At 47.9% G+C, this 25,130-nt stretch overlaps 1 protein-coding gene across 5 annotated transcripts; it reads left to right on the forward strand.

The window, feature by feature from the left end:
• The first annotated feature begins 4,660 nt into the window (after positions 1-4,660).
• LOC310669095 (sestrin-1-like) lies at positions 4,661-19,303 on the forward strand. 5 transcript variants are annotated; one of them, XM_083422659.1, is made up of 10 exons: positions 4,661-5,306; positions 9,201-9,275; positions 9,702-9,908; positions 10,858-11,040; positions 11,579-11,803; positions 12,148-12,253; positions 12,845-12,963; positions 13,473-13,663; positions 14,897-15,041; positions 17,637-19,303. In XM_083422659.1, the coding sequence occupies exons 2-10, from the start codon at positions 9,246-9,248 to the stop codon at positions 17,724-17,726; spliced, it is 1,296 nt and encodes a 431-aa protein (XP_083278785.1). In that variant the 5' UTR covers positions 4,661-5,306; positions 9,201-9,245; the 3' UTR covers positions 17,727-19,303. The 5 variants fall into 5 exon arrangements, with proteins under 5 accessions (XP_083278785.1, XP_083278782.1, XP_083278786.1 ...); XM_083422657.1 differs by lacking the exon at positions 4,661-5,306 and adding an exon at positions 6,353-7,723; XM_083422658.1 differs by lacking the exon at positions 4,661-5,306 and adding an exon at positions 6,353-7,194.
• The last annotated feature ends 5,827 nt before the right edge of the window (positions 19,304-25,130 follow it).

Consider the following 25,130-nt stretch of genomic DNA (forward strand, 5'->3'; position numbering starts at 1 on the left):
TCTCCCTTCCTGAGGTTTCCAGCAACTTGTATAAAGAAGCATTGCTGCCTCCAACTGGGGTGGCAGACTGAGCCGACCCACCCATAAGGCAAGCAGAGCACCTGCCTCAGACGACAGAAGCACAAGAGAGGCTTTTCCTGTGTGCTGTGTTGGCACTCTGCCCCTCTTCCTGGCGTTGGGGAAGACAAGTGGCAATGCCACCTGCTGGGATACCTCCCCTCTTGGGTGGAGAAGTCAAGCAGCAGAACTTTGCTGGATGCCCTGGCACTCTGCAAATTCAGAGAGAGCCAGGGCATTCTGGCAGTGGAACTGGGGTGGGAGGCCATAGCAGGAGGCAGGAATTCCCATTTCGCCTTAGGTGGTGAAATGGGATGGGCTGTCCCTAGTAGCAGAGCAGAGCCATTGTGGCCAGTAGTCCTCAGTAGCCTTCTCCTCCATGAATTTGTCCATTCCTCTTTTAAAGCCATCTGAGTTGGTGGCCATCACTGCTGCCTGTGGAAGGGAGTTTCGTAGGTTAACTATGCGCTGTGGGAGACAAGTTGGGAGACAAAGCTGCATTAGGGTGTGAAACCCAATCAAAGCAGGAGTTCTGTTGGTTTTCTGTCCCTATTTGGGGAAAAACAAGGGTGTATGTACTGTTTCATGATGCCCAAAGAGGGGAGCTCAGATCTGAGTCAGTGAAGAAATTCAAAATGGAAATCAACCACCAAGCTTCTAGATCTGGTTTTTTTAAAGAGACTAGCCCTGGCTACAAAACAAGGTCCCAAATAATGTTTTCACAGTGTGAGAAGCAGAGGAGAATAAAAAAAGGATTTAAATAGCTCTTTTTAAACAGCTAAAGCTAATTTTTGAGTTATTTAAATATCTTCTGACAGCATGGATGTGTCTGTTCAGGAACCCTGGAAGAATAAAAATGGTTGGGTAAATGGAGTTCATAGAACTGTAGAATTGGAAGGACCATGAGGGTCATCTAGTCCAACCCCCCTGCAAAGCAGGAATCTTTTGCCCAGCATGGGGCTTGAACCCATGGCCATGAGATTTAAGAGTCATATGCTCTTCCAAGCTATCCCAGCTATTTGTCCATATGGCTGCACGCTTGGGATTTCATTGGCTGCTTCCTAGAGTGTCCATTTCCGTACTTTGTCCCCATCTTTAAAAACAGTTGAAGTAAAAATAAAAATAGGAAAAGGAAACTCTTGTGCAATCTCCACCCCACACTAATGCAGTGTAAGTAATCAGGACAATACCTGCTGTGAATATTGCACAGCGAGAGAAAAGAGCCAAGCCATCTGCAACCTGAGGGAATAGACAAAGACATCAGGGCGTGGAGAGAAAAGGCACAAGGAAGAGTGAGCACAGTCTATATCACAAGGCAATTTATGATGGCTGCTGCATTAACAGGGTTTAAGGCCCCCTGAACATGTGTGGAGAGGCAGGGTGACGCAATGGTTAGAGTGTTGGACTGTGACTTGGGAGACAAGGTTTTGAATCCCTACTCAGCCATGAAGCTCACTGGGTGACCTTGCGCATAGCCCACTTCACTGGGTTGTTGTGAGGATAAAATGGGGAAGAAGAGAACATTGTACACCACCATGAGCTCATTGGAGGGAAATGTGGCATATAAACACATTAAATTCAAATCAATCAATCAATTAATTGGTTAATGCATGTGTTTCTGCATTGCAGGCAGCTGCTGTGTTGGGGCATTGTGTCTCACTGCAATCTGAATCAGGATACGCACCTACACCACTTATCCTGGGGCAGGCTATGAGGGTCAGGGGTGTGTTAGCATGGAATCTTGGATTCGTGCAATGGGTTAGCTCAGGGGCACCTGCAGAGGCCCACATCTCTGCAGTTGGGGTGCTGTGTCAATTCCGGGAGCCATAGGAGCAAACTCCTAGAGACCGAGGGGTCTTCACACACACACACCCCATAAAATATTTGAAGGGCCCCCCAAAGCTGATGGGCATTGCCATTTGAACAGTGTGCGTGCACCATGTCATGTGATCAGTTATGCAGGGTGGGGCTTATTGCCCCCCTCCCCAATATTTTATTCAAGTTGGGCCCCCTACCTGAAACCTCCTGCCCCTCTTTCCCCCTCTTCTTGCTATTACTACTTATTCACAAGCTATGTTTAAGAGTAGACCCATTGAAATTAATGAACCTCAGCTAATTGGGACGATTAATTTCAATATGTCTGCTATGAGGATGAAAAGCATTAAAACCCAGAGAGAGAATATGAATGGGTAACAGGATCAGGAGGTTAAGAACATGAGAGAAGAAGAGCCTGCCGGATAAAGGCCAATGGCCCATCTTGTCCAGCACCCTGTTCTTACAGCGGCCAACCAGATGCCTGTGGGAAACCAGCAAGCAGGACTCAAGCACAAGAGCAACTCTCCCCACTTCTGTGGTTTCCAGCAACTGATATTCAGAAGAATTGCTTCCTCTGACTCCATCCTGGCTTGTGGCCATCAATAGCCCTCTCCACTGTAAATTTGTCTCTTCCTCTTTTAAAAGCATCCAAGTTTGTGTCCATCACTGCCTCCTGTGGGAGCAAGTTCCACAGTTTAACTCTTTACTGCATAGAGGAGTTCTTCATTTTATGTGTCCTTAATATTCCCACATTCAGTTTCATTGGATGTCAGTGAGTTCTAGAGTTATGAGAGAGGAAGATAAACTTCCCCCCACTTTTCCCATGCCATGCATAATTTTGCAATCTTGCCATGTCACCTCTCACTCACCTTTTCTATAAACTGTCCCAAACACTGTGCAACCTTTCTTCATAGGGGACTTGCTCCACCCCCTTGATCGTTTCGTTTCGCCTTTTATGAACCTTTTCCAGCTCTACAGTATTCTTTTTGAGGTGAAGTATCCAGAAATGTACACCGTGCTCCAAATGCAGATGCATCAAAGATTTGTATAATGACATTATTATACTGGCAGTTTTATTTTCAGTTCTTTTCCTAATAATCCCTAGCATGGAATTTGCCTTTTTCACAGCTGCCGCACTCAGCAGCTTCACTGAGCTTGCTCAGGGTGAGCACCTTCTTGTGGGTACCTGGCAATGACCTGTAATTCCATTTTTGCATTCAGATGAGGGAATGTTGTTACCTAGGGCACAAGGCTTTTGATGTTTCATCACCAACCAATGGCCTTCATAATGAGCAGAAGGGATTATCTATAATACTATCCATATTCTCTCCTGGTAATCTTTCTAAAACCCAGGGATCCTCCTCTACTCATGCAGTTGCCGAAGTGTATTTCTATGCTAGGTGTCAGAATAAAAAAGGCACTCCCGTAATTTTCCTTCTTTTCAGCTGGGTGGGCAAGTCCTTGGGATTTCTGTGCAGCAACTCGCTTGTGAACAAGGATTGCTGGGATGTTCCTATAGTGGCTTCCTGAGGAATGGAGCAATATTTTCACGTACCCACTACTAAAACCAGTTTGAAATGTTAGACTCCTTTGTGCACGTGCAGAGTTCTGTCATTATACCACAGCCAGCACAGGGGCTCATTGCCCAAACTAGAAACTGTGACACAAACTGGGTTCAACACAAAAAAAGCTGTTGTTAGATAGCAGTAGTGCTTATGTCCCCACCCCACCCCCCAAAAAAATAATTTTTAGAATGCTACCAACAGTAAGGAAAGAAATTGCGGGCAGGTATTCATAACATGAATACACCAGTATCAACTGGTTACAAGCTATGAAAACCATGAATAAAATATTGAGCTCTGTACTGCCTTGTAGGATCCAGCAACCAGATGCACAAATATAGGATTTGGGACATCTGCCTTGTCAGAAGTACATGTGAAAAGGATCCAGACCAGAAGTTTAACATGAGTCAATAGTGTGGTGCAGCAGCAAAAAAAGCTAACCCAATTCTAGGGTGACTATACCTTCAACAGAGGTATAGTGTCTTGATCAAGGGGAAGTAATAGTACCGCTCTACTCTGCCTTGGTCAGACCACACCTGGAGTCCTGTGTCCAATTCTGGGCACCACAATTTACGAAGGATGTTGCCAAGCTTGAACATGTACAGAGGAGGGTGACTAAGACGATCAACTCTCTGGAATCCAACTCTGATGCGAGGGATGCTTGAGAAAGTTGGGTATGTTTAGATTGCTAAAAAGAAAACAGAGATACGAGATGCATTTTCAAATATCTGAAGGACGTCACATGCAAGAGGAAGCAAGCTTTTCCCCCCTGCTCTGGAGGGTGGGACTCAAACCAGTGGGTTCCAGCTACAGGACAGGAGATTCATCTGGAAGAACTTTCTGACAGTAGGAGCTCTTTGAGAGTGGAAGGGACTCCCAGAAGAGGTGGTACGCTCTCCTTCCTAGGAGGTTTTTTAGCAGAGGTTGTGGGGGCATCTGTGTGGAATTATTTAGTTGCGATTTCTGCATTGCAGGGAGTTTGACTAGTTGACCCGTGGAGTCTCTTTCAACTCTACATTTCTATGTTTCTGTCATTCTGCAGGGCTCAGGATTTTGGGGTTGTAGCGGGGGGTGGGGGGAGGAGAAGAAAGTGACTGAGCTCCATATATAGAGTATTTATATCGAATGAGAAATTTTACGGTATGTATACGGCAAACTATTGCAGTAATATACATTGGAGCTATAAACGGAAAAACAAAGAGTGGACCGAATAACCAAAATTGTATTGGTTTTTAAATTTTATTTTATTAAGAAAAGTGTTCTTGCTATTCTTTGCAGGTTACAAGCTTCTGAAGACTTCAGTGGGTTCTCCGAGTAAACCAACAGGTATAGGAGGAAGCTAGCCACATGCACATACACATACAAGCAAGCGCGCGCATACACGCACACACGCACACAGAGTAACATACACACATGCACAAAAACACACATGCAAAAATAAGGCGCGACTCCTTTAAGAGCTGTCAAGGAATACCACGCTGGAACCTTGGCCCCGCCCCTTTCACCTAAATAGGCGGGGACTAGGCGCTTGACGGGCAGGTAACTTTCCATTCGGACCCACGTGGTTACGCAAGCCTCCTGCCGCAAGGCTCCCCATGCCCCGCCCCGCCGTCCGGGATAGGCCAGGCGTCCTTATTCGACTCCGCCCCTCTGCAGTGTTTGGACAGCGTTGGGAGGTGGGCCACGCCCCTTCTCCTCTTAACTCCAGCTAGGCTGTCCGGGCTTGTAAGCTTCGCCGGTTGGCCGCGGCTCAGAGTCCGGTAGTGGCCGTATCCATGCAGTGAGGGAGGAAAACCCGGCAGGCCGGTGAAAATGATACTTTGCCCCGCTAGCACCGAACATCCCCGCGGAAAACAGTGCCATAGGCTGCAGGTAAGCGGGAGATCCTCTGAGATGCTGGCAGTGACTGTCTTTGCAGGGCTTAAGGAGACCCCCGAGGGAAAGGGGCGTAGAAGTCCCCTCATTTAAAATCACGCTCACTTCGGGCTCACTTCCCGCTTGCACAGCTTAAATGCTGCAGCAGCGGCACGACCAACAAACTCATTCCACAGACCCTCCGCGCTTGCAAATTCCACCACGTCCGTAGAACAACCTCCCCCGAGGTGGCCGGTTTGGGGCGCTGGCGCCGCGTCCGAAGGGGTTCGTTTAAAAGGGATTCTTGTGGCAGCCGGGTCAGAGGAGGGTGCAATTTCTAGAGTAAGCAAAGAGTTCCAAGCCCCGCCGGCGTTTGCTGGCGAGTCAATCGCGCCGGTCGGATGGGGTGCACACGCCCCCTCCTCCAGTCCACTCCTGACAGCGGGTGAATGCTACGGATCCCCGCTTCTCAAAAACATGCGAGCCGTTGAAGTTGCAGCCGGAACGTGCGTGTTGTGTCCCCCACCTTCCCCCCACAAAAACCCTGCGGTGGACTTTTTCTCTTTAATTTGGGGGGGGGGGTCCCTGAACGTCGCGCCCCCAGAGTGCCCTTCCCCCACTTGCTTTGCTTTCTTGGCGTAGCTGAACCTCCTAAGGGCAGGAGAGCCGGGGGCGGGCGTGGGGCGTAGAAGGCTCTCCGCTGACTCTCAGGATTAGGACCCCTCAGGAAACGGGCGTGCGGGGGGAGAGGCATTGTGCTTGCCGCCCTGCTTCTCCCTCCGCTTCTTCACATCCATCCGGAGCGGCTGTTTGTCCGGTGCGTCCCTGGAGCGCTGCCTGTGCGCGTTCGGCCTCCGCCGCTCTCTTTGTCCTAGTCCGGGCGGCAGAGGCAGGGATGCGGGATGCTGCTGCCGCCGCTTCTTCTTCTTTCTCCTCCTCCGCCTCCCCGCGCTGCCAATCAAAGTTGTTTTTCTCTTTTTCCTCCTGCGTTTCGTCGGTGGTGCGGCTAGGGGGCGCTGCGGCCCGCTCGCTGCGGCGGGGGTGGGTGGGTGGGTGGGTGCATAGATGGATTGGGGGGCGCGCCGGCAGGGAGACAATGGGGCCGCTACCGGGACGGGAGAGTGGGCCGTCACTGGTCCAGCTGCTGCTAAGGCTTCAAGAGGGGGCGTGTTCTTTGGGGTTTCCCCGAGATGTTGCGTTTTGGAAAGCCTTTTTAAAAAGGGAACTCGGGGTTTCTGCACCGCCCTGCAGAGACCACCGCACACTCCCCCATTTTGGTGCTGCTGCTGCTGCTGTCCGTGCTTCTCGTAGTGTTTCACTTTGCTTGGAGGTAGAGACCTCTCGCTTCCCCAGGTTGCGCCCCCTTGTTTATAATTCTCCCACTTGAAGATGGAGGTTGGCTGGCTTCTGCGTGTCGGGTGTTTGGGGAGATGGGGGGGGGGCGAAGAAGCACCCTGGTAAACTGTGCATCCTGCTCCCCCAAAGCCTGTCTCTCTGTTCTCGTTGTTGTTGTTGTTCCCTTGATGGTTAATCTGCCACTTGTTCGAAACAATTCTGTAAAATGATGTTGGGGTGTTTTTTCCCCTCCCTTCACATTGGGTTGTAAGTTTTTTTCAGGGTAGGCACATCGGAATGAATGAACCTAAGTTAGTCAGGGTCATTAATTTTAATGGACTCTTCTCTGAGTAGCACAAGCATTTGTAAGAACTGGTTGGCGTTCATCTGCACCTTGGTTCAAAGAATTTCATCTGTTCCCAAAGCAGAGTGGTGGTGGTCCATCACACTTGCATGCATCTAGCCTGCATCCACACCATACATTTAAAACACATCCCTCCCTCCGCTCCAAAAGGAAAAGGAATGCTGGGAACTGTAGTTTAAGGTGCTGGGAGCTGCAACTCTTTGAGGGGTGAGTGACAGTTCCCAGGGTTCTCTTTGGGAAGAGGGTGTGCTTTATATGTCTGTTGTATATTCAGAAAGAGAGGGCATCTCCAGGACCAATAGCTCACTAGATCACTTATTCATCAGGGAGATGGAGAAGGCGTGTATGGGGGGGGGGGGAGAGCGAGCCTAGACCCCTCCTTTCAGGGCATGTTAAAAATAAAGCAGGAGCTGCAGTGAGCTCCCTCTGAACTGGACTCTGGCACAACACCCCTGCGACTAACTTGCACAGAACTCTGGTGTGTCCGGACCAGGTGGAGTCTCTGAGGTTCCTGAGGCTCGAAGGCCAGGCTTTGGCACTTCCACTGACCCCACTGCCGCATCACTTCCCGGTGTTGCTTTTTCTAATTTTATTTTAGAGTTCAGGAATGTTATTTTAAGGCCCTGTTAGACTCTGAAGGAGTGGGGTACACCGCCTGGATATGTGATTTTCCACTGTCCCGTCCTCCTTCTCTGCTCTGCCTATTTGCCATGAGTTCCAGCCTCGATGCATATGGGTGAGTGAGGGAGTAGTGGTAGAAAAGCCCCAAAGCCCTGGGTGGGTGGGTGGGTCGACTTCCCAGATCTTAAATGGACTGCACAAGACTTGCCTTAATGTTATCCATAGCTCATTGCAGACTGAGAGAGAGAGTTGTTTGTATTGCTGTACAGGTAAGCGATGCTCTTAGGCACCTGCAGTTGGTACAGTTTTTGCACTATCTGTTGGGTTAGCTCAAAATCTGTTTATGGGGCTCTGGGTGAGATTTGAGCCTGAGCCTCCCCTGAATGATTATTTAAGTGGGAGGCAGGAGCCCCTCTGGCTTGGAAAGACCAGCTGAAGATTTAAGGGGGTAGACTGGAGGGTAAAATGCACGTGTACCTGGGCTTTGAGATAAAAGGACTTGTAGGAAGGAGCCCTCCATGGCAGAATCACTGATAACAAATGTCTGCTTTGATTAGTTTGTTCAAGGAAGGTATCCGAGGAACCTTGGCTTTAATTAAAAAAAAGTAAGTGGGGAGAAATGAGCTTCTAGTCCTAGAGGGTGTGAACTGATCTTTGCAGTGACTGGTGAAATTATCTGTAGGGTTTGGGGGCTGAATCTAGTGTCTTCTGATTGGGAGGGAAGAATTCAGTGATACATTTTCCTCTCCCTTCACTCTTCTCTAGCAAAAATAGATATGACAGAAATTAGTGCAATTAGACTTAATGGTGCATTGCTTCTACATGGTGGCAAAATAAAAAAAAATTGTGTCAGCACCCTTGTATCCCGCTTGTGGGTTTCCCAGTGGTATCTAGCTGGCTGTTGTGAGACACAAAGTGATGGACCCTTGCTCTGGTCCAGCAGCCGGACTCTTATTAAAACATGGCATGCACTTATTTATAGCCCAGAACTGTGTGCAGCCCTGAACCCACAAAGAAAGTGCCCAATTCTAAGTTTTCTTCTAACACCCAGTCAGCTTCCCAGAGAAGGGCATTTTCTCTTTTCTCAGATGATGGGGACACAGTCTCTTTCCACCGAGACCCCATTGCCCCCTACCATATTAAGCAGCAGATTAAGATGCAGTTGCTTTCTCTGGCCAATGGGAATGACTGTTTTTTAGACGTGCTGTTGGGCTGCTTGATTATTGATATTGTGATGCTCGGCTTTCTTTAATAATTTGCTGTGTCTGTCGTTGGTTGTATGCTTCTTGTACTGATTTGTGCATTGCAACGGTTACGCACCTGGGAATCTTCGTGTGGTAGAGCATCTCTGTTGCCTGCAGAAGGTCCCAGGTCCAATTCTGGGTCTCTCCCAGGAGAACTGCAAAAGGCTCTGGTCTGAAACCTTGGGAAATTGTTCCCAGTCAGTGTAGAGAAGAAGGGGTGGGAAACCTTAGGCCAGGGGTCTGGATGTGACCCTCCACTCCTGGTTCTGACCCCTGGAACTCTCCCCATGCTGCTCCCTTCACTGATCTTGCTTCAAATCCAAACTGTTTTGTTTGTTTTTTGCCTAGCTGGAATGTACCCTTGAACTCTCATAATGCTTCTTGGTTTTCTGGATGGAGGATATAGAGGATATTGAGGATTTGGTGAGTGTGTGTAGGATCTAGCCTACCATACAAACGTAAAATTTTCAGTCTTTGCTCCTCTTACTTTTGCTTCTGGCCTCACCCACCTCTGGCATGTGGCCCTTGGGAGATTGCCCAGAAGGGAATGCGGCCCCTGGGCTGCAGAAGGTTCCCGTTGCAGAAGATACTGAGCGACATGGACCACTGGTCTGACTCGGTATGAGGCAGCTTCCAACACCCCTACAAGTTTAATCAGTAATAAAAACAACTCCTGCCTTTGAGACACATTGCGTTCCATGAGCTTGCAATTTCACTTTCTCGCTGCACCTGTCAACCTCTTCTTGTTATCATCCTCTTCTCCTGTTCCCAAAAAGAGCAGCTGGGGGACACAAAGCACCTTTCTCATTCTCCTCCTTCCCCTCCCTCCCCTCCGGCTCCCCTCCCCAGGTAGCAAAGATGAGTGCTGGTGACAAAGAGAGGACTTCCCACTTGCTCTTTGTGAAAGCCCTGGCTACCCGCGGGTGCCTCGAAGCCATAAGCCAGCAGATGGGATATCACCCGCAATACCTGGACAGTTTCCTCCGGATGCAACACTACCTACTGCACATGGACGGGCCGCTGCCATTCTACTGCCGCCACTACATCGCCATCATGGTGAGTGAGGGGGAGCCAGCCTTCAACGTGGCACCTTTGCCTTAAAGGGCCAGGTGCACTCGCACTCCAGGCTCCAGCAGGAGCTTGCTCGGCACCTGCCTGATGGCACAAGCCAGCCTTTTCCAACCTGTTTGGACTGCATCAGCCCCAGCCAGAACAGGTGTTGTAGTCCAAAACCTCTGGAGTAACCAAAGCTGGTTCCGCTGCCATGCAAACGCTGTGTGTGTGTTTCATTTGTTTGCTACAGCTGTTGGTCTCACTCAGCCCTTTCACCCCACACTTCCCCCATTTTACGCACCAGTTTGCTGTTATTGGTTTGGAGCTGCTCATAACCTTGTGTTGTCTCTTGTCCGTTGGGTCTGGCGAGGGTTTAAGGGAGGAGGCAAAAGCAACAGGGTCTATGAAAGGCAGGGCCAACTTAATTCTAGGCTTTGTACCTGTCTCTCCCTATGAGGATAAGGATGAGGAAGCAGGCAGCCAGTGCCACCCTCTGCACTAGTAAAAAAGGCAGACACATGGGGTCTGGTTGAAGGAAAGCTGAGGTTAGGGAGGCAGTGCCCCACCTGTCCCCATGGACCATCCTCTGCTGCCCAGACCTTTATAGCACTTGTGGAGTGCCTCAGGGGTGCTGCACAACTGGGCATACATGCCAGTTGCCTTCTTCCCACATTGCCTCCAAAATAGCCTCTATGTGAAAAGCATGTTGCGCTAAGCACATTGTTCAAGATGCCTGTCCTCATGGGCCAAGCAGAACAGTCTCCCTTGGGGGATTGTAGTCTCTCCTTCTTTGGAGGTTTTTAAGCAGTGGTTGGGTGCTCATCTGTCTTGGATGCTTGAGCTGAGATTCCTGCATTGCAGAGGGTTGGATGAGATGACCCTCAGGGTCCCTTTCAGCACTACATTTCTATGTTTCTGAGTGTATTTAATGTGCCTGTTGCATCTCTTGCAGGCAGCTGCCCGGCACCGGTGTCGATACTTAGTGAATCTACATGCACTGCAGTTCCTGAGGGTGGGTGGTGACCCCCAGTGGCTGAGAGGCTTAGAATACATCCCCCCAAAACTCCAAAGACTCAGCGAGATTAACAAGATCCTGGCACACCAGCCATGGCTCATTGGCAAGGAGCACTTCGAGGTAACACCGTGGGGCTGTGCAGAAGGAATCTAGCAGGGAATGGTGATACGGTTGGGAGTCTCCATTCATCCCCATTGTAAATGCAGCGGAGCCTTTGTGCTCACACCTGCTTCTGCACATGCATTAATAATAATAATAATTCATTTGACTCAAACTTTTCCATTGCAATACTTTTATTATTTTAATAATATTACTAGGATCATCATTATTAAATCTGTATGCTGCCTAAATTGGCTTTTAAGCAAGTTTACAACTTTAAAACCAACTGCACACAATAAACACACATAATACAAAATACACAATGAAGCAATTCTGTCAAAATGTTAAGATAAATGGCAGCCACAACTGAAATACTGGCAAGCGGGTGTGAAGCCTAACTTAAAACAGGCAGCTGGAATAAATTTAAGGGCACGGATTAAATGAAGCATTCTGACAGCTGTGTGAGAGGTTTTCCGTGTCTGGAATGTGGGGTTCCTGGGAACTGAGGCCACTGGCTGCATTCAGAGGTGATTTCCCCCTTCTGTTGCTTCCCTTTCAGAAGCTGCTGCAGATCAGGGAGGAGAGCTGGTCCCTGGCAGAACTGGTCCATGCTGTTGTGCTCCTTGCCCACTACCATGCACTGGCCAGTTTTGCCTTTGGATGTGGCTGTGAACAAGACTTCCCGCCAGACGGCTTGCTGAAGCTCACGCTGCCGGGGAGCCTGTGCTTTTGTGAAGTCAACAATGGCTGCAGCCAGGATGTGTTTCATCACAACCGCAAGAAGGTACACTTGGGGCTGGGATGCACTGGGAAGGGAGGTTGGGGTATACAGAGAAGTGGGCATGGTGAGAAGGCAGGAATATTCTGTATTTGAAACATGGGATTTGGGGCTCAGTGGTGGAGCATCTGCTTTGCATGCAGAAGGTTGCAGGTTCGATCCCCAGCATCTCTAGAGAAATCCCCGGCCTGAAACCCTGGAGAGCTGCTTCCAGTCAGTGTAGACAATACTTGATGCACCACTGGTCTGACTGATCATCATGGCTGTGGTTGGGTGGGGAGGAGCCCTTCTTGGACTGGGAGCCAGCAAAACTCTTTGGTGTTTTCTCCCCCCCCCCCCCCGGCCTGCAGTCTATGGATTCCTGTGCGGAGGTGGAGTCTCTACAAGAGCACATTCACAAGCTGAAAGTGGAGAATGAGGCACGGGAGGAGATGAGAACACCTGAGAGGGAAGAAGGTAATGCCTAAGAAGGGTATTGGACGCTGGTGGATGGCAGTGGTGGCAGCCACTCGTTGGGACTGGTGGGGTGGAAGGCAGGGAGGCCAACAGTAGATGGCACCAGAGCCCATGGCATGGAGAGCCAGCTGCTTCTAGCGTCTACCTCTTCCTCCTCCCTGCTGTGTTTGACAAGGTCAACGCTGAGACCAAGGAGGAGGAAGCTGCCAGGCATTGCCATCATCTGGGCTGGGAAAGCTCAGTCTGTAGAACAAGAGGCTCTTAATTGCAGGGGTTGGACTAGATGACCCTCATGGTCCCTTCCAACTCTACAATTGTATGGTTCTATGACTGGTAGTGAGCATGATGGCAGGCAGGCAGGCGGGGGCAGCTGTAAACAGACTGAGTTCGGTGGGGCACTGCCTGTTTGCCCTCCATTTAGGTAAGGCTGCAGGAGAACATTCTGGGTGGAGAAATTTCTGCATGCAGGGAGTGAATGCAGTACTATCATGCATACACACACCCTGCTTTTTCTCCAAGGCCCCTCTCCTTTTCCTTTCAACACAGCTTTCTTATTCTTTTTTCTTTCGCTTATATGTACCTGGCTTCCAGCTTGCAATGGTGAAATTTCTGGCACCACAGACATCTCTTGCTTCATTGAAGACCCCAGTTTTGGGTACCAGGATTTTGCTCAGCTTAATGAGAACCAACCACAGATATTCTGTGTGCAGGTACATGCTTATTACATTTTAAATTACACAACCTTTTAATATTTCAATCTCTAAGCAGGTTGCACATGTCAGCTGAAACCCATGCAAAAAACTCAAAATTCTGCATTCTGTACTGCTGCTGCTAATGGTAATAATAACGACAATGATAAATTCCACATTTTGAGTCACCTAATTCAGCAACAATGAATTTCATAGCGAAATAAACACAAGTAATAAAAACCACAAAATATGTGGAATATCAAGACACAGCATCAATGTACAATGCAATTGCAGAATATTTCTAGAAAAATTTCACAAATGTTACAAAGTTGCTGCGTTAAAGTGGCTGTGATTGAGTGGTGGTGATCCCCCTGAAAATGTCCTGCACAGTTGCGGGGGACAGAATCGGCACAGAAACCTTGCTGGTCCTCCCCAGCCTGCATTGGGGGCTGCTGGTGGCACCCTCCCTCTGCCTTTCCTTATCTGTCCTTTCTCTCGACCCACCTTTTTTCTTCTTTTCTTTTTGGCAGGATTACTCCTGGGCAGACCACGGCTTCTCACTGGTGAACAGGTTGTACACTGACATCGGGTTTCTGCTAGATGACAAGTTCCAAAAGGTCCAAAAGCTCCAGAGCTGTGTGCTGGCAAAGCGGCAGGGCTGTGACCCAGCCACGTTCAAGCGCAGCGTGTGGAACTACGTCCATTCCATGTTCGGCATCAGGTAACCACTTCCTTCGCCTGTCTCTCCTGTGCTCTGTGGGGGACCAAGCTCTTGTCCGAAAACACCCCCTGCCCGTCCCTGAGCAGTGTGGAACTGGTGCATGGGGGGCTTTAGAAAGCAAGCCAGGCCACATACTGTGCGGAACGCAGGGCTGGATTAACCACTAGGCAAAATAAGCACCTGTTTAGGGCATCGGGTGAAGGGAGGCACCACATAAATTTTCCATTACTGGATTTACCGCCATGGACCATACGGTGCAGCTGAACGAGGTTCCACAAAAAGCCTCTCCCAATAAATGAAAAAATCACACACACGCACATGCACACACACGGTAATAAAATAGCAATAATAGAGATTAATAATATACAGTTATTGTTTATATTCTGAATTAGATATATATGGAGGCACTACAGCCTAGCATGAGGAATCATCCCATTTCTCCACACTCAGCCTAGTCTCTGCTGCACCCATTTAAAGCAAGACTTGGGGAGGTTTTTTTCAGCTTGACGTAGTGGATGAGGCCAGAGGCAACAGTAAGGCTGAGCAATGGATGTGCTACTTACCTTCTTTAAAGCAGGCTACGCTCCTACCACCTGGGAATCTGCCTTGTACCGGAGTCACACCTGTTGGTCCATGTAACTCAGTGTTGGCAACTCTGACTGGGTACAGCTCTCCAGAGTATCAGACAGGGAGTGCAATTCACAGCCTTACCTGGCGATGCCAGGGAAGTGAGTTTGGGATGTTCTGCATGCAAGGCAGGTTCTCTACCGCTGAGCCACAGTCCTTCCTCAAAGCAAAACCCTGAGGTTTCTGCATCCTGCCACACACCCTTTCAAAATCTCCCCCACCCAGGAGAGGCAGTGTAGCTGATCAGGGAGACATGCCAGGCAGGGAAAAGCACCCGAGGAGGGTGCATGGTGCATTCTATGGACCTGGGCAAGATCCCTGCAGGAAAGGATTCGGAGCTTCTGTTTCATGCTTCTGCTGTATGTGTGTATGTTCAGGAACTTGAGAGCCAGCTGCCTTTCAGAGACAGGAGGGTTTGGACCAGATCATTCTCCTGGGCTCCGGCAAATGTTTCGTTTTAGTTTCCTAAGCTTCAGCTGAGGAGGAAGCAGGCAGAATTCCTGTTCGCCCAGGGCATCTTGGAATCTGGCTTGAAACTGGCATGTGTTTAGGGTGAAAGAAACTATTCTGGTTGCCAGCTCCTGTGTAACTGCTGTTCTATTCCAGGTATGATGATTACGACTACTCAGAGGTGAACCAGCTCCTGGAACAGACACTCAAGCTCTACATACAAACTGTGACTTGCACCCCAGAGAAGTTGGATCAGGAGACCTTCACGCACTTTTGGAAGCAGTTCAAGCACAGCGAAAAGGTTAGAGATAGCAGGATTTGTGAGTGGATGGAGGACAGAGGTGTGGTGGTCCAGGGATTGCAGGGGTTGAAGACCCGTTACGGTTTCTACCTCAGGGTCCTGAAGCTGCCCAGTCACATGAAAGGGGAGCTTTTGAGCCACTGGGAAAAGGTCTTCGCTCCCTTTGTACTGGCTGGAGCCCATCAGGAGTGAAAGGAGGTGAGTTCAGCCACTGAGGAGGGTCTCCCAGGGTCACTCTGGAGGAGGAGCATCAGAAGAACACCAAGGAGAAGTTGTTCTCCATGCTCCAAAGCTGAGCGTTTAATAACACTGAAAAAACAAGGTGCTGAAAAAACCACTTAAATTCAAAAGAAGATACTGGAGCACTCCAAATCATTTGCTTATGTACATGCACAGAAAATAGCAGATCTAGCCGAGAGGCAACACAAGGAGATACAATGCATCTCTAATTGCTTTTACTGTATAATTATAAGATCATTGTATAATCGTAGAAGGGGGCGGGGTGTGTCTGTGTGTGTCTGTGACTATCCTGAAGGGATCCTGGCACTTCTGAATTTGCCACCTTATTACTGGTGGAGAATGTGTCTTGGGCAAAGGGGTATTAGTCTGCTCCTTGGTGATGCCCAGGCTGTATCCATTTTACAGGCAATAGTAACAGCAACAAAACCACATCTCCAACGGTGAATTGTTGAGGGGGGTGGGTGAGATGCCCTCTCTTTTTGGAGCATCATGGTAATGTGGTGCAGGCTGATGTTTGCATTCCTCTTCACTTGCAGTGAATCCAGAATGCTCCCCCACCAAAAAAACACCCTGTTAGAATGGCAGCTGGGAAATTGTTCTGCCTAAAATATTTGTTTTCTCTCCTTGCCCCACCACTCCAAGATACTTGTCAGTTATTAAGATGAGGAAAGAAGATACTGCATTTGGAAATTTTTAAAGGGAAGAGGAAAGTGTGGTGAAATTCTCATCCGCAGGGGGCAGGGGCTTTGTCTTCTGTACTTCACTGCTAAGGTGCCCAAGGCTCTGTGTGTATGTTGGTCGTCTCTTCTTTCATTCTACAAACCAAGACACTCCAGCAGCTTGAACTCTGCAGCACCCCTGGATGCCCCCATACCCATTAAAGCCCACAGAGAGACACCACAAGAACTCGCCCTTTGGGGCTTTTTTTCAGATTAGGAGGCATGGGCAGCCAGAGAGGCTGCAGAATGATTTGCTGGAAAATAAAACATGTGCAATATACCCCTCTTGCAATGAATAAGCAAGCTCATAACCCAACAGGCACAGCCTGCTAAAGACATCTTTATGAGGCAAAAGGACAGAGCTAGAAAACTTTTGAGAAACTGGAGGAGAGATTCCAGCACGGTGCTGGCCTTGGCAGAGATTTGGACAAGGAGTGTTACATGCACTTTTTGGTCCCCACCAGACCCTGCCCTGCTTTTTAATTGAGTGAGCTTTGCTTATGTGCCCATAGTTCTGTGTGTGCTACTGCCGGCTGTGTTCTTTTTTTTTGCCCTGCAAAATCCGCCACCTGCTTTGCAACCTGAGGATCTAACCACCTTGCTTGGCAAAGACATTAATCTCTGCTGCTGCTGCCTTTTCAAAGAAGTTGGCTGGCCCTGTGTATTTTTAAGACCCTGGGGGAATTGGATGTCCATGAATCATTTTCTGTACCAAATGCCAGGTTGTTAGAGAGTTTTTTTTGGTTTGTTTTTTAAAAAAACTTTTATATCAACACTGCAGGATTGAGGGCACTGGAGAGAAGGAGATTGGGTTTCTCTCCTCTCTTCTCTCCCCCAACCCACCCCTTCCTAAGTGATCAATTTAATGTGTCCCAACACAGGAGGGAGGGATGACCCAACACAGGAGGGAGGGATTACAAACAATGGTTTGATTAATTTAATAGGCTGTGCTGATCTTGATTTACCACACTTAATTAAAAGTTGATGTGCTCAACCACTGAGCTTATGGCAGGTCCAATAGCTTAGAGAGCTTGGTGGATAGAGAGTATTATGTACATGCAGAAGGTCCCAGGTTCAATCTACATCTACTGCAGAAGGTTGAGCAGCAAGACTGGGGAAACTGCTCTGCTTGAGGTCTTGGGAGTCTGCTGCTGCCAGTGCTGCTGCTATAGAGAATGCTAGGCTAGATGGACCAGCACTCGAATAACTCTGTACTGGACAGTTTCATATGTTTCTGTCCAATCACAGTTAAATGGTGCAGGAGAGATGTTCTAGAGGTGGGCTGGGTGAACTTGAGAACCCACCTGGATCTGTCCCAAAGCCTCCCTAGTCTAGCACGGTGGCTCCAACTGTAGAGGGATACAGTAGCCACCATTGGTAGTTTGGTGCTCCAATGAGTTTCTTAAAATGCTATAACTTGTGAATGAACTCCAATGGAGATGAATTTTTGAAGATTCAGGATGCATGAAAAATGGAAGAGAACTGTTGAGCTAATGTTCTGTTTGTGTGGTTCCCACAGGCATCTTATTGGCCACTGGCCTGCTCCAACAAGCTCACATGTACTTAACCCTTGCCCTGTGGTCCAGTCAGGCTTCTTTCTCCTCTAACCATCCCTTTTTCTTCTGCTCCTTTTTAGGTCCACATGAACCTTCTCATCCTGGAAGCCCGGCTGCAGGCAGAGTTGCTCTATGCCCTTCGAGCCATCACTCAGTACATGGTCTCCTAGAGGGCTGCAGGCGAGCACCCCCTGGACTCTGGCTCATGCACCATGCCATTTCTGCGACTTCAGTTACTTGATAGCTTTCCCTTCCCCTCTTAAGATGTGAAGAGAAAGATGCGCCTTTCCTCCCAGCGGTCCTCTGTTGTCTTGTGCAATCGCTGAGCTCTGAGGATCTGGGAGAAAGTATTGGGTCAGATGGCTGGCTGCGTGCAAGGGTGTTTTCTATCCAACAGCTTTTGGAGCCATTTCTGTCCACACAACCCTTTTGCAGGCAGGTGTGTGCTGCAAAGGGTGTGGAAAGCCACATGGTGGCTAGATGTTTTTAATGGGGATGGGTGGGGTCGTCATTGCAATTCATTGTTGGTCCAGTTGTAGCAGCTCTTACTGAGTTTCTGGCGTCCTTTACAGTATTAGAGGACCCTTTCCTTGCCTTGTGCCATTCCTGCTGCTCATAATTGTGCCAATGTCTTAGCCCACTTTGGGTCTTGAATGTTCTGTCAGTTGGGGCGGTCGGTGGCTTTAAGCCAAACTTGTGGAAAAGATAAGTCCCTGGACTTTGAGGGAAGGACTTTCTTGCTTCCTACTGGTCCGGGGGGGGAGGAGGTCTGCAGCAGCCTTCTTTAACCTGGCATGCCCTCTGAATGTTTGCTGTACTACAACTCCCATCATTCCTCTGACTGCTGGCCATATTTACAAGAGCTGATGGGAGTTGGAGTCTAATGATGATGGGAAAGCACCAGGTGGGCCTGCAGTGCTTCTTCCCGTGAGAGAATTCCACTCCATTACTCTTTCTAGAGTTGCCCTCAATGGTCATTTCCTGGCCTCCACTTCTGCCCTTTTTTATATTCCCAAAGTTGTACCAGTTTTTCAGCCTGCCTCCCGGCCACCCCAGCTGTCCCAATTGCTTCCCCTTCCTGATGTCTGGTTTCATGGCTGCCTAGAAAGAGGGCTGTGACTCCCCAGCACCTTTTGGCTTTGGTTGTAGCAAAGCTACAGAGATTCCACAGATTCCCACCTTGCACTCCTGAACACTTTCACTCATTGCCCAAGGTGGGTTTCCTCCAATACGTATCCCCTTGTTTTTTACCCCCTCCCAAGGAGCACAGTCTGATGCTGGGAGCTGGTTCTGGGTGGGTCTCCCTGTAATCTATAAATGCTCTTGCTAAGATTTCCCCACCACCGAGCCAGGAGGGCTGGGGTCCCGTTATAATGCTGGCAAATGCCACTCTGGAAACACAGCAAGCCCACTCTCCTTACTGGCACAAGGCGCCACGGTCACCCTTCATTTGGGCAGTTGTGCATGCTTGTTATATATGTGGAGCACAGTGCACACCCTGCACCTTTTGGGAGACTCTCACTTTGTGCAAGGCAGGATGGTGGGGAGTTTGCGGTGGAGAGATGCTGGTGGGAAGGGACCATTAAGAGCTGAAGACATCAGGGAGGTCAGGAGCTGGCTCAGTGCACACAGCGGCAGCTGACCTGTTTACTGTGTAAATGATTTTTTTGTGGGGGGGGGGACAGAACATCATGGGGGAAAGAGAGTAAAAGCCTATTTTTGCTATAAATATACTTGTTCGACACTGCACTGAGTCTTTCTTGTCTTTCTTTGGGGGGGGGGCTGATGGAGGGCTGTCTTAAACTGCAGTATGTTGCATGCTGAAAGCCTGGCAAAGACAGCTTTGTTGCTCCTCCCTCTACAGTTGGTGTGGTGTTTTATTTCCAAAAAGTGTTGGCAAAACTTTGCCCTGGAATCCATTTGCAGTGTTGGGACTCCGTTCTGGAAATGCAAGATTAATTTTAAAAAGAGGAGAGAGAAGAGTTTATGTGATGCTGCCACTCTTGAAAGTTGACTGGGTCTCAGCCTCGTCAATACCTGGATGGGAAATTAGCTTCTTAATTGGGGCTGAAAGCCACGGAAGAACTTTGAGTAAAGTGTTTTTGTTGTTCTTCGTAATAAATGTTTTTTGTCCCTTGGCCAGTTCACCCTTATCTTTGGCCATTTTTAATGTCTGCTCAAGAAACAACGTAGAAGTGGGGGAACATCACTAGGAGAAGGCTTGATTGTTGACTCCTGAATGGTGGTGGTAGATTTCTGCCAGGTAATGCAGCATGCTCCCTTTTCCAGAAGCAGGCCTCAGCATTTTGGGATGTAATTCAACGGCATCTGCAAGGATTCTTCTTGGTGGAAAGTAAAATACTGACATATTGGCTAGTTATTCTCCAAAAAATTCAAAAGAATGGCCCTTGTGCATTTCCTCCCCTCATGTCTCAAGTTGTACAGGTGTTAGGCAACATTTGGAAAACAATATTTATACTCCGCCCATCTAGCTGGGTTTCCCCAGCCACTCTGGGCAGCTTACAGCAAATAGAAAATTGTTTCCTTCAGGGTTGCCTTCAGATGTCCTCTGAAAGGCAGATACAGTGGTACCTCGCAAGACGAAAAACTCGCAAGACGAAAGAGTTTTTTGTTTTTTGAGTTGCTTCGCAAGACGAATTTCCCTATGGGCTTGCTTCGCAAGACGAAAACGTCTTGCGCCTTTTTCTTAAAACCGTCAACGCATTCCTATGGGAAACCGTCAATGCATATCCATGCTTCGCAAGATGAAAAATTCACAAGACGAAAAACTTGCAGAACGAATTAATTTCGTCTTGCGAGGCACCACTGTAGTTGTTTATTTCCTTGACATCTGACAGGAGGGCGTTCCACAGGGCAGGCACCACTGCCAAGAAGGCCCTCTGCCTGGCTCCTTGTAACCTCACTTCTTGCAGTGAGGGAACCACCAGGAGGCCCTCAGAGGTGAACGATGGGGGTGGAGACACTCCTTCTGGTATACCGGGCTGAGGCCATTTAGGGCTTTAAAGGTCAGCACCAACACTTTGAATTGTGATCGGAAACATACTGGGAACCAATGTAGGTCTTTCAGGACCGGTGTTATATTGTCTCGGTGGCTACTCCCAGTCACCAGTCTAGCTGCCGCATTCTGGATTAGTTGTAGTTTCCAGGTCACCTTCAAAGGTAGCCCCACATAGAGCACATTGCAGTAGTCCAAGCAGGAGATAACCAGAGCATGCACCACTCTGGCGAAACACTCTGTGGGCAGGGAGGGTCTCAGCCTGCATACCAGTTGGAACTGGTAGACAGCTGCCCTGTACCCATAATTGACCTGTGCCTCCATATATAGCTGTGAGTCCAGAATGACTCCCAGGCTGCGCACCTGGTCCTTCAGGGGCACAGTTGCCCCATTCAGGACCAAAACAAAACAAAAAACCCAAAATTGGAAACTATTTAAAACGTTTAAAAACATGAAGTATTTTTGACATTTGCCCCAAACCCAGAGTTTGTTCCGGTGAGTCTGAGCTCTTCAGCACTCGCAACAGGGCAATGTCCCTCTGGTCTCCCAGGAGTCTTTGAAGCAGAGCAGAGTGAATCTGGTCCCCACCCCCTTAGCCAGGTGGGAAAAGGCCTTGCAGGGAGTGGTCTTCAGCACTCACAGCTGGGCAACGTACAGTGGAAGCACTACATTTCCACTTTAAACAGCCATGGATCCTCCCCCAAGTATTCTGGGAACTGTAGTTCATTAAGGTGCTGAGTGTTGGTAGGAGACCATCAAGGCCCCTCAGGGAGCTACAATTCCCAGAGCGGTTTAACAAATCAATGCCTCTTCCCAGGGAACTCTGGGAACTATACCTCTGTGTGAGGACTAGGAGGTTTCCAAACAACTATTGGCACCCTTAACAAACTAGAGCTCCCAGGATTCTCTGGCAGAGGCCATGGCTGTTTAAAGTGGTATCATCAAGTTTTCAATGTATGGTATGAATGTGCCCATTCTCTCCTCTTCCTCTTCCTTCCTCTCTCTCTCCCTCTCTCTCTAAATGAAGACAGGGAACCTGGAGATTATAATCCATGTTGGGGATGGAGAAGACCTTCCTCCCATGGCATCCCATCTCTGTGTCCGTTTCACATTAGCTAGCTTATTACAAATAAAAATGAAGAATACATTTTCCTGTAACATTTTTATTCATACAAAGTATTTCTAGGCCCTCTCTTCATCAAAAGGATTCTAGGGTAATATATATTTATATATGAATAAAATTAACTTGTGTATCATAAGTGAGCATAGAAATGAAATACATCAAGGCAAAACAGAATGGAACTCAATTCAAAAATCATCCACTATCTAAAATGCCTAGGAAAACAGAAAGATCTTCACCTGGCCAGTGCTTCTAATCCCAATGTACGTCTCTTTGTGAAGGTCATTCCAATGCTGGGATAGCCTACCACTACCAAAAGGATGTTCTTGGGATAGGGTCTTTCCAGAAGGCCTTGGAAGATGGGTAAACTGGCATGGGAAGAAGCTCTTTTTCCAGGCATAAATCAGTTCTAAAATAGACATATATATGCCAAATTTGGGTAGGCTTACTTAACCAAAACCATTTTTTTAAAAAGGTAAAGGACCCCTGACAGTTAAGTCCAGTTGCGAACGACTCTGGGGTTGCGGTGCTCATCTTACTTTACTGGCCGAGGGAGCCAACGTTTGTCTGCAGACAGTTTTCCGGGTCATGCGGCCAGCATGACTAAGCCGCTTCTGGCGAAGCAGAGCAGCGCATGGAAACACCGTTTACCTTCCCGCTGGAGTGGTACCTATTTATCTACTTGCACTTGATGTGCTTTCGAACTGCAGGAGCAGGGACCAAGCAACGGGAGCTCACCTCGTCGCGGGCTTTCAAACTGCTGACCTTCTGATCAGTAAGCCCTAGGCTCAGTGGTTTAGACCACAGCGCCACCCACATCCAAAATCATGTTCAATGGGCAGGGGGTTCCAAAGTATTCACTACCACGCTGAAGGATAAGCATCAGTCTGCTTAGCTGAACCAGCTGACTTCTCTCCCTCCTGTTAGGAAAAGGCTTTGTAGGTAGACAAAGTTTGGGCTACCAATGTTCTCTTCATCCCTGCCCCCTATAATTATGTTGACAGATCTCCCCACTAACAACCAAAGCAAGGTTGGTGACAAAATAAAAGTGCTATTCTTGGAAGTTTCTCAAGCCAACCACCTGCCCTGAGGCTGAGAACAACCCAAGTTGCATCTCCTAAAAGCTGCCCTTTCCCACAGGGTCATGATTGCTTCCTTCAACTACTTTGCATTTGTCTGTGATGGTGACTAAAAGCTCCTAATGGAGAAGTCCTGCATGTTTCATGCAGCAGTTCCCTATTTTCTATGGGGCAGAAAATAACACTGTTGAGTATTAATGTGAGTTTGTTACATAGCTAGGCTGGAGATAAAGCCACTCAATGGGAAGGTTTCGGTAAATCTTTAACAAAAAGAGAGCCTGAAAGCAAAACGATTTCCTTAAAGCAGGAAGGAAGAGGTGTGTGGGTGGTGTATATTTTGCTTCAAAAATGTTGATTCAGCATCCAGCATCTCCGTGATTTCCACTGAATGCCAAATATTGATTCTGCTTCAGCTGTCAGAAATGGTTTTTTTAAAAAAACAACACTTCTGCACGAAGACCAATGATCAAAATTGGCCTGCAGCCTCTTGCCACCGAGATGTCCATGGAAAGACAAGAAGTATTGCATGGATGGGGGGCAGGGGGGGCAGGATGTCCCTAAAAAACCCAAAAATTGTTGGTTGATTGGGTTGGGTAAAGGAAAAACATAAGATAAAATAGAAAGGAATTCTCAGGATGCCTAAGTGCTTTTTTGGTCCAAGTACTCTTCAGCGAGAGAGCCATAGTAGAGATTTAATATCACAAAACATGCAACAAAGTAAAATGTGGAAATATAGCCTGTTCGACCTTTAAAATATCCCCTTCTAAGTTACTTCCAAATTTCCCCACCTTCCTTAGCATAGAAAGAGACCACACGTTTGGTAAGTTAAAAATGGCTTGCTTACAAACTTTTCCAAGGTCAGATTCATGTGCTTTTCCATACAGCAGCAAGACAGGCAGCATAACTTAGGTTCCAAAAATGGTAAATGTTTTTAAATCATTTGCATAATAACACAAAGATGGATTGCTTACACCATGCAGTCTAAGCTTGGAGAATCCAAGCACCTGGTAGACTGTGCTATTTTTTTAAATATAAAAAAGAGGTGCCAGAACTTACCATGAGCACCTCCCTTGTTCTCTTAGAATGGCAATGGCACCCACCTGAGAAATCACACATTGCTCTGTTTCTCTTGGTCCCCAGCTTGCAGCTTTGCTTCTAGCTCACATCACTTCACTCTCAGCTCTCAACTTTGTCCTAATCTTCCCATGAGTTGATGGAAGGGACTCTGCTCCACCTTCTTGCACAGAACCTTTTCCTTTGTTTCTTTTAATGGTCTATCACCTCACCAGAAGCCAGCTTGGAGTTCCAGGAATCTGAAGAGGACTCAGGCATTCATCTTAATCCTCCCCCCAAAACTCATAGCATCAGTGTATGTTTAGCACTCATTCCATATTGCTAGATTCTGGGGGGGGGGGGGGTAAATCTGCTTTCAGCCCCCTTAACCCAGAAAATTTTGGGAATAAAGCAACAAATCCCTTACAACGTTCCTATTTTCATCAGAGAAATGTTGGAGGGTATGGAGTCATCCGACCCCTGAGCTATCTGAAGGCAGCTGTGAATAGGCAATTTTTAAAATGTTTTATTTTATTTTTATACGTGTTGGAAGCCACCCAGAGTGGCTGGGGAAACCCAGTCAGATGGGTGGAGTATCAATAGTAAAATAATAATAATAATAATAATAATAATAATAATAATAATAATAATAGAATAGGATATCCCTATATTCATCAGAGAAACGTTGGAGGGTATGGCAATGTTGTCCAATGATGCTTGTTGTTGTACCACAACAGACCCACTGGTGTGAATGAGAGACATGGGGACAGGGTGCAGATTTGAACCCAGCTCCCCCCCCCCCCCGCTTCTGTCGTAATCTGGCCCTTTTACCTTTACACCACAATAATTCTGAGTAAACTGGATACACCCCAATGCCTCACTAGCCTTTATTTTAAGTTTCCTGACTAATCTCCATTCAAGATATATGGATAAATTGATTCCTATCCCCAAACTAACAAACAAAACTGCCTTTAGAACACTCAAATGCTTTTAAAAGTTATTTTGGCAACCATTTCCATGGTAAAATTACAGGTGCCCCATGATACGCATTTGGCATTTGTAAGAAATCAATCTTTTAATGTGGTAGCCCTACATTAAATCCTATTTAAACACCCTAGGAGCCAACTCCTAGGGGCTAAGGTCCCTTTGTGCCCCCCCCCATAAAATATTTTAGGGGGCTGCTTGGTCTCCCAGAGTTGATGGGCCCTGCCATGCAAAGGGTGTGAATGTGCAGCCTCATGTGATCTATTACGTGGGGGGGGGCGTACCTGGGTCTATTTTATTGAAGTTGGCACCCCTGGTAAGT

The sequence above is a fragment of the Podarcis tiliguerta genome (assembly GCF_965153285.1).
Source record: "Podarcis tiliguerta genome assembly, chromosome: Z".
Taxonomy (NCBI): Eukaryota; Metazoa; Chordata; class Lepidosauria; order Squamata; family Lacertidae; genus Podarcis; species Podarcis tiliguerta.

Coding starts and splice junctions, on each gene's coding strand:
- LOC310669095 (XM_083422656.1), top strand. CDS start 5,247: ATGATACTTTGCCCCGCTAGCACCGAACATCCCCGCGGAAAACAGTGC. Junction 9,909..10,857: donor GCCACTACATCGCCATCATG/GTGAGTGAGGGG, acceptor CATCTCTTGCAG/GCAGCTGCCCGGCACCGGTG. Junction 12,254..12,844: donor AACACCTGAGAGGGAAGAAG/GTAATGCCTAAG, acceptor CCTGGCTTCCAG/CTTGCAATGGTGAAATTTCT.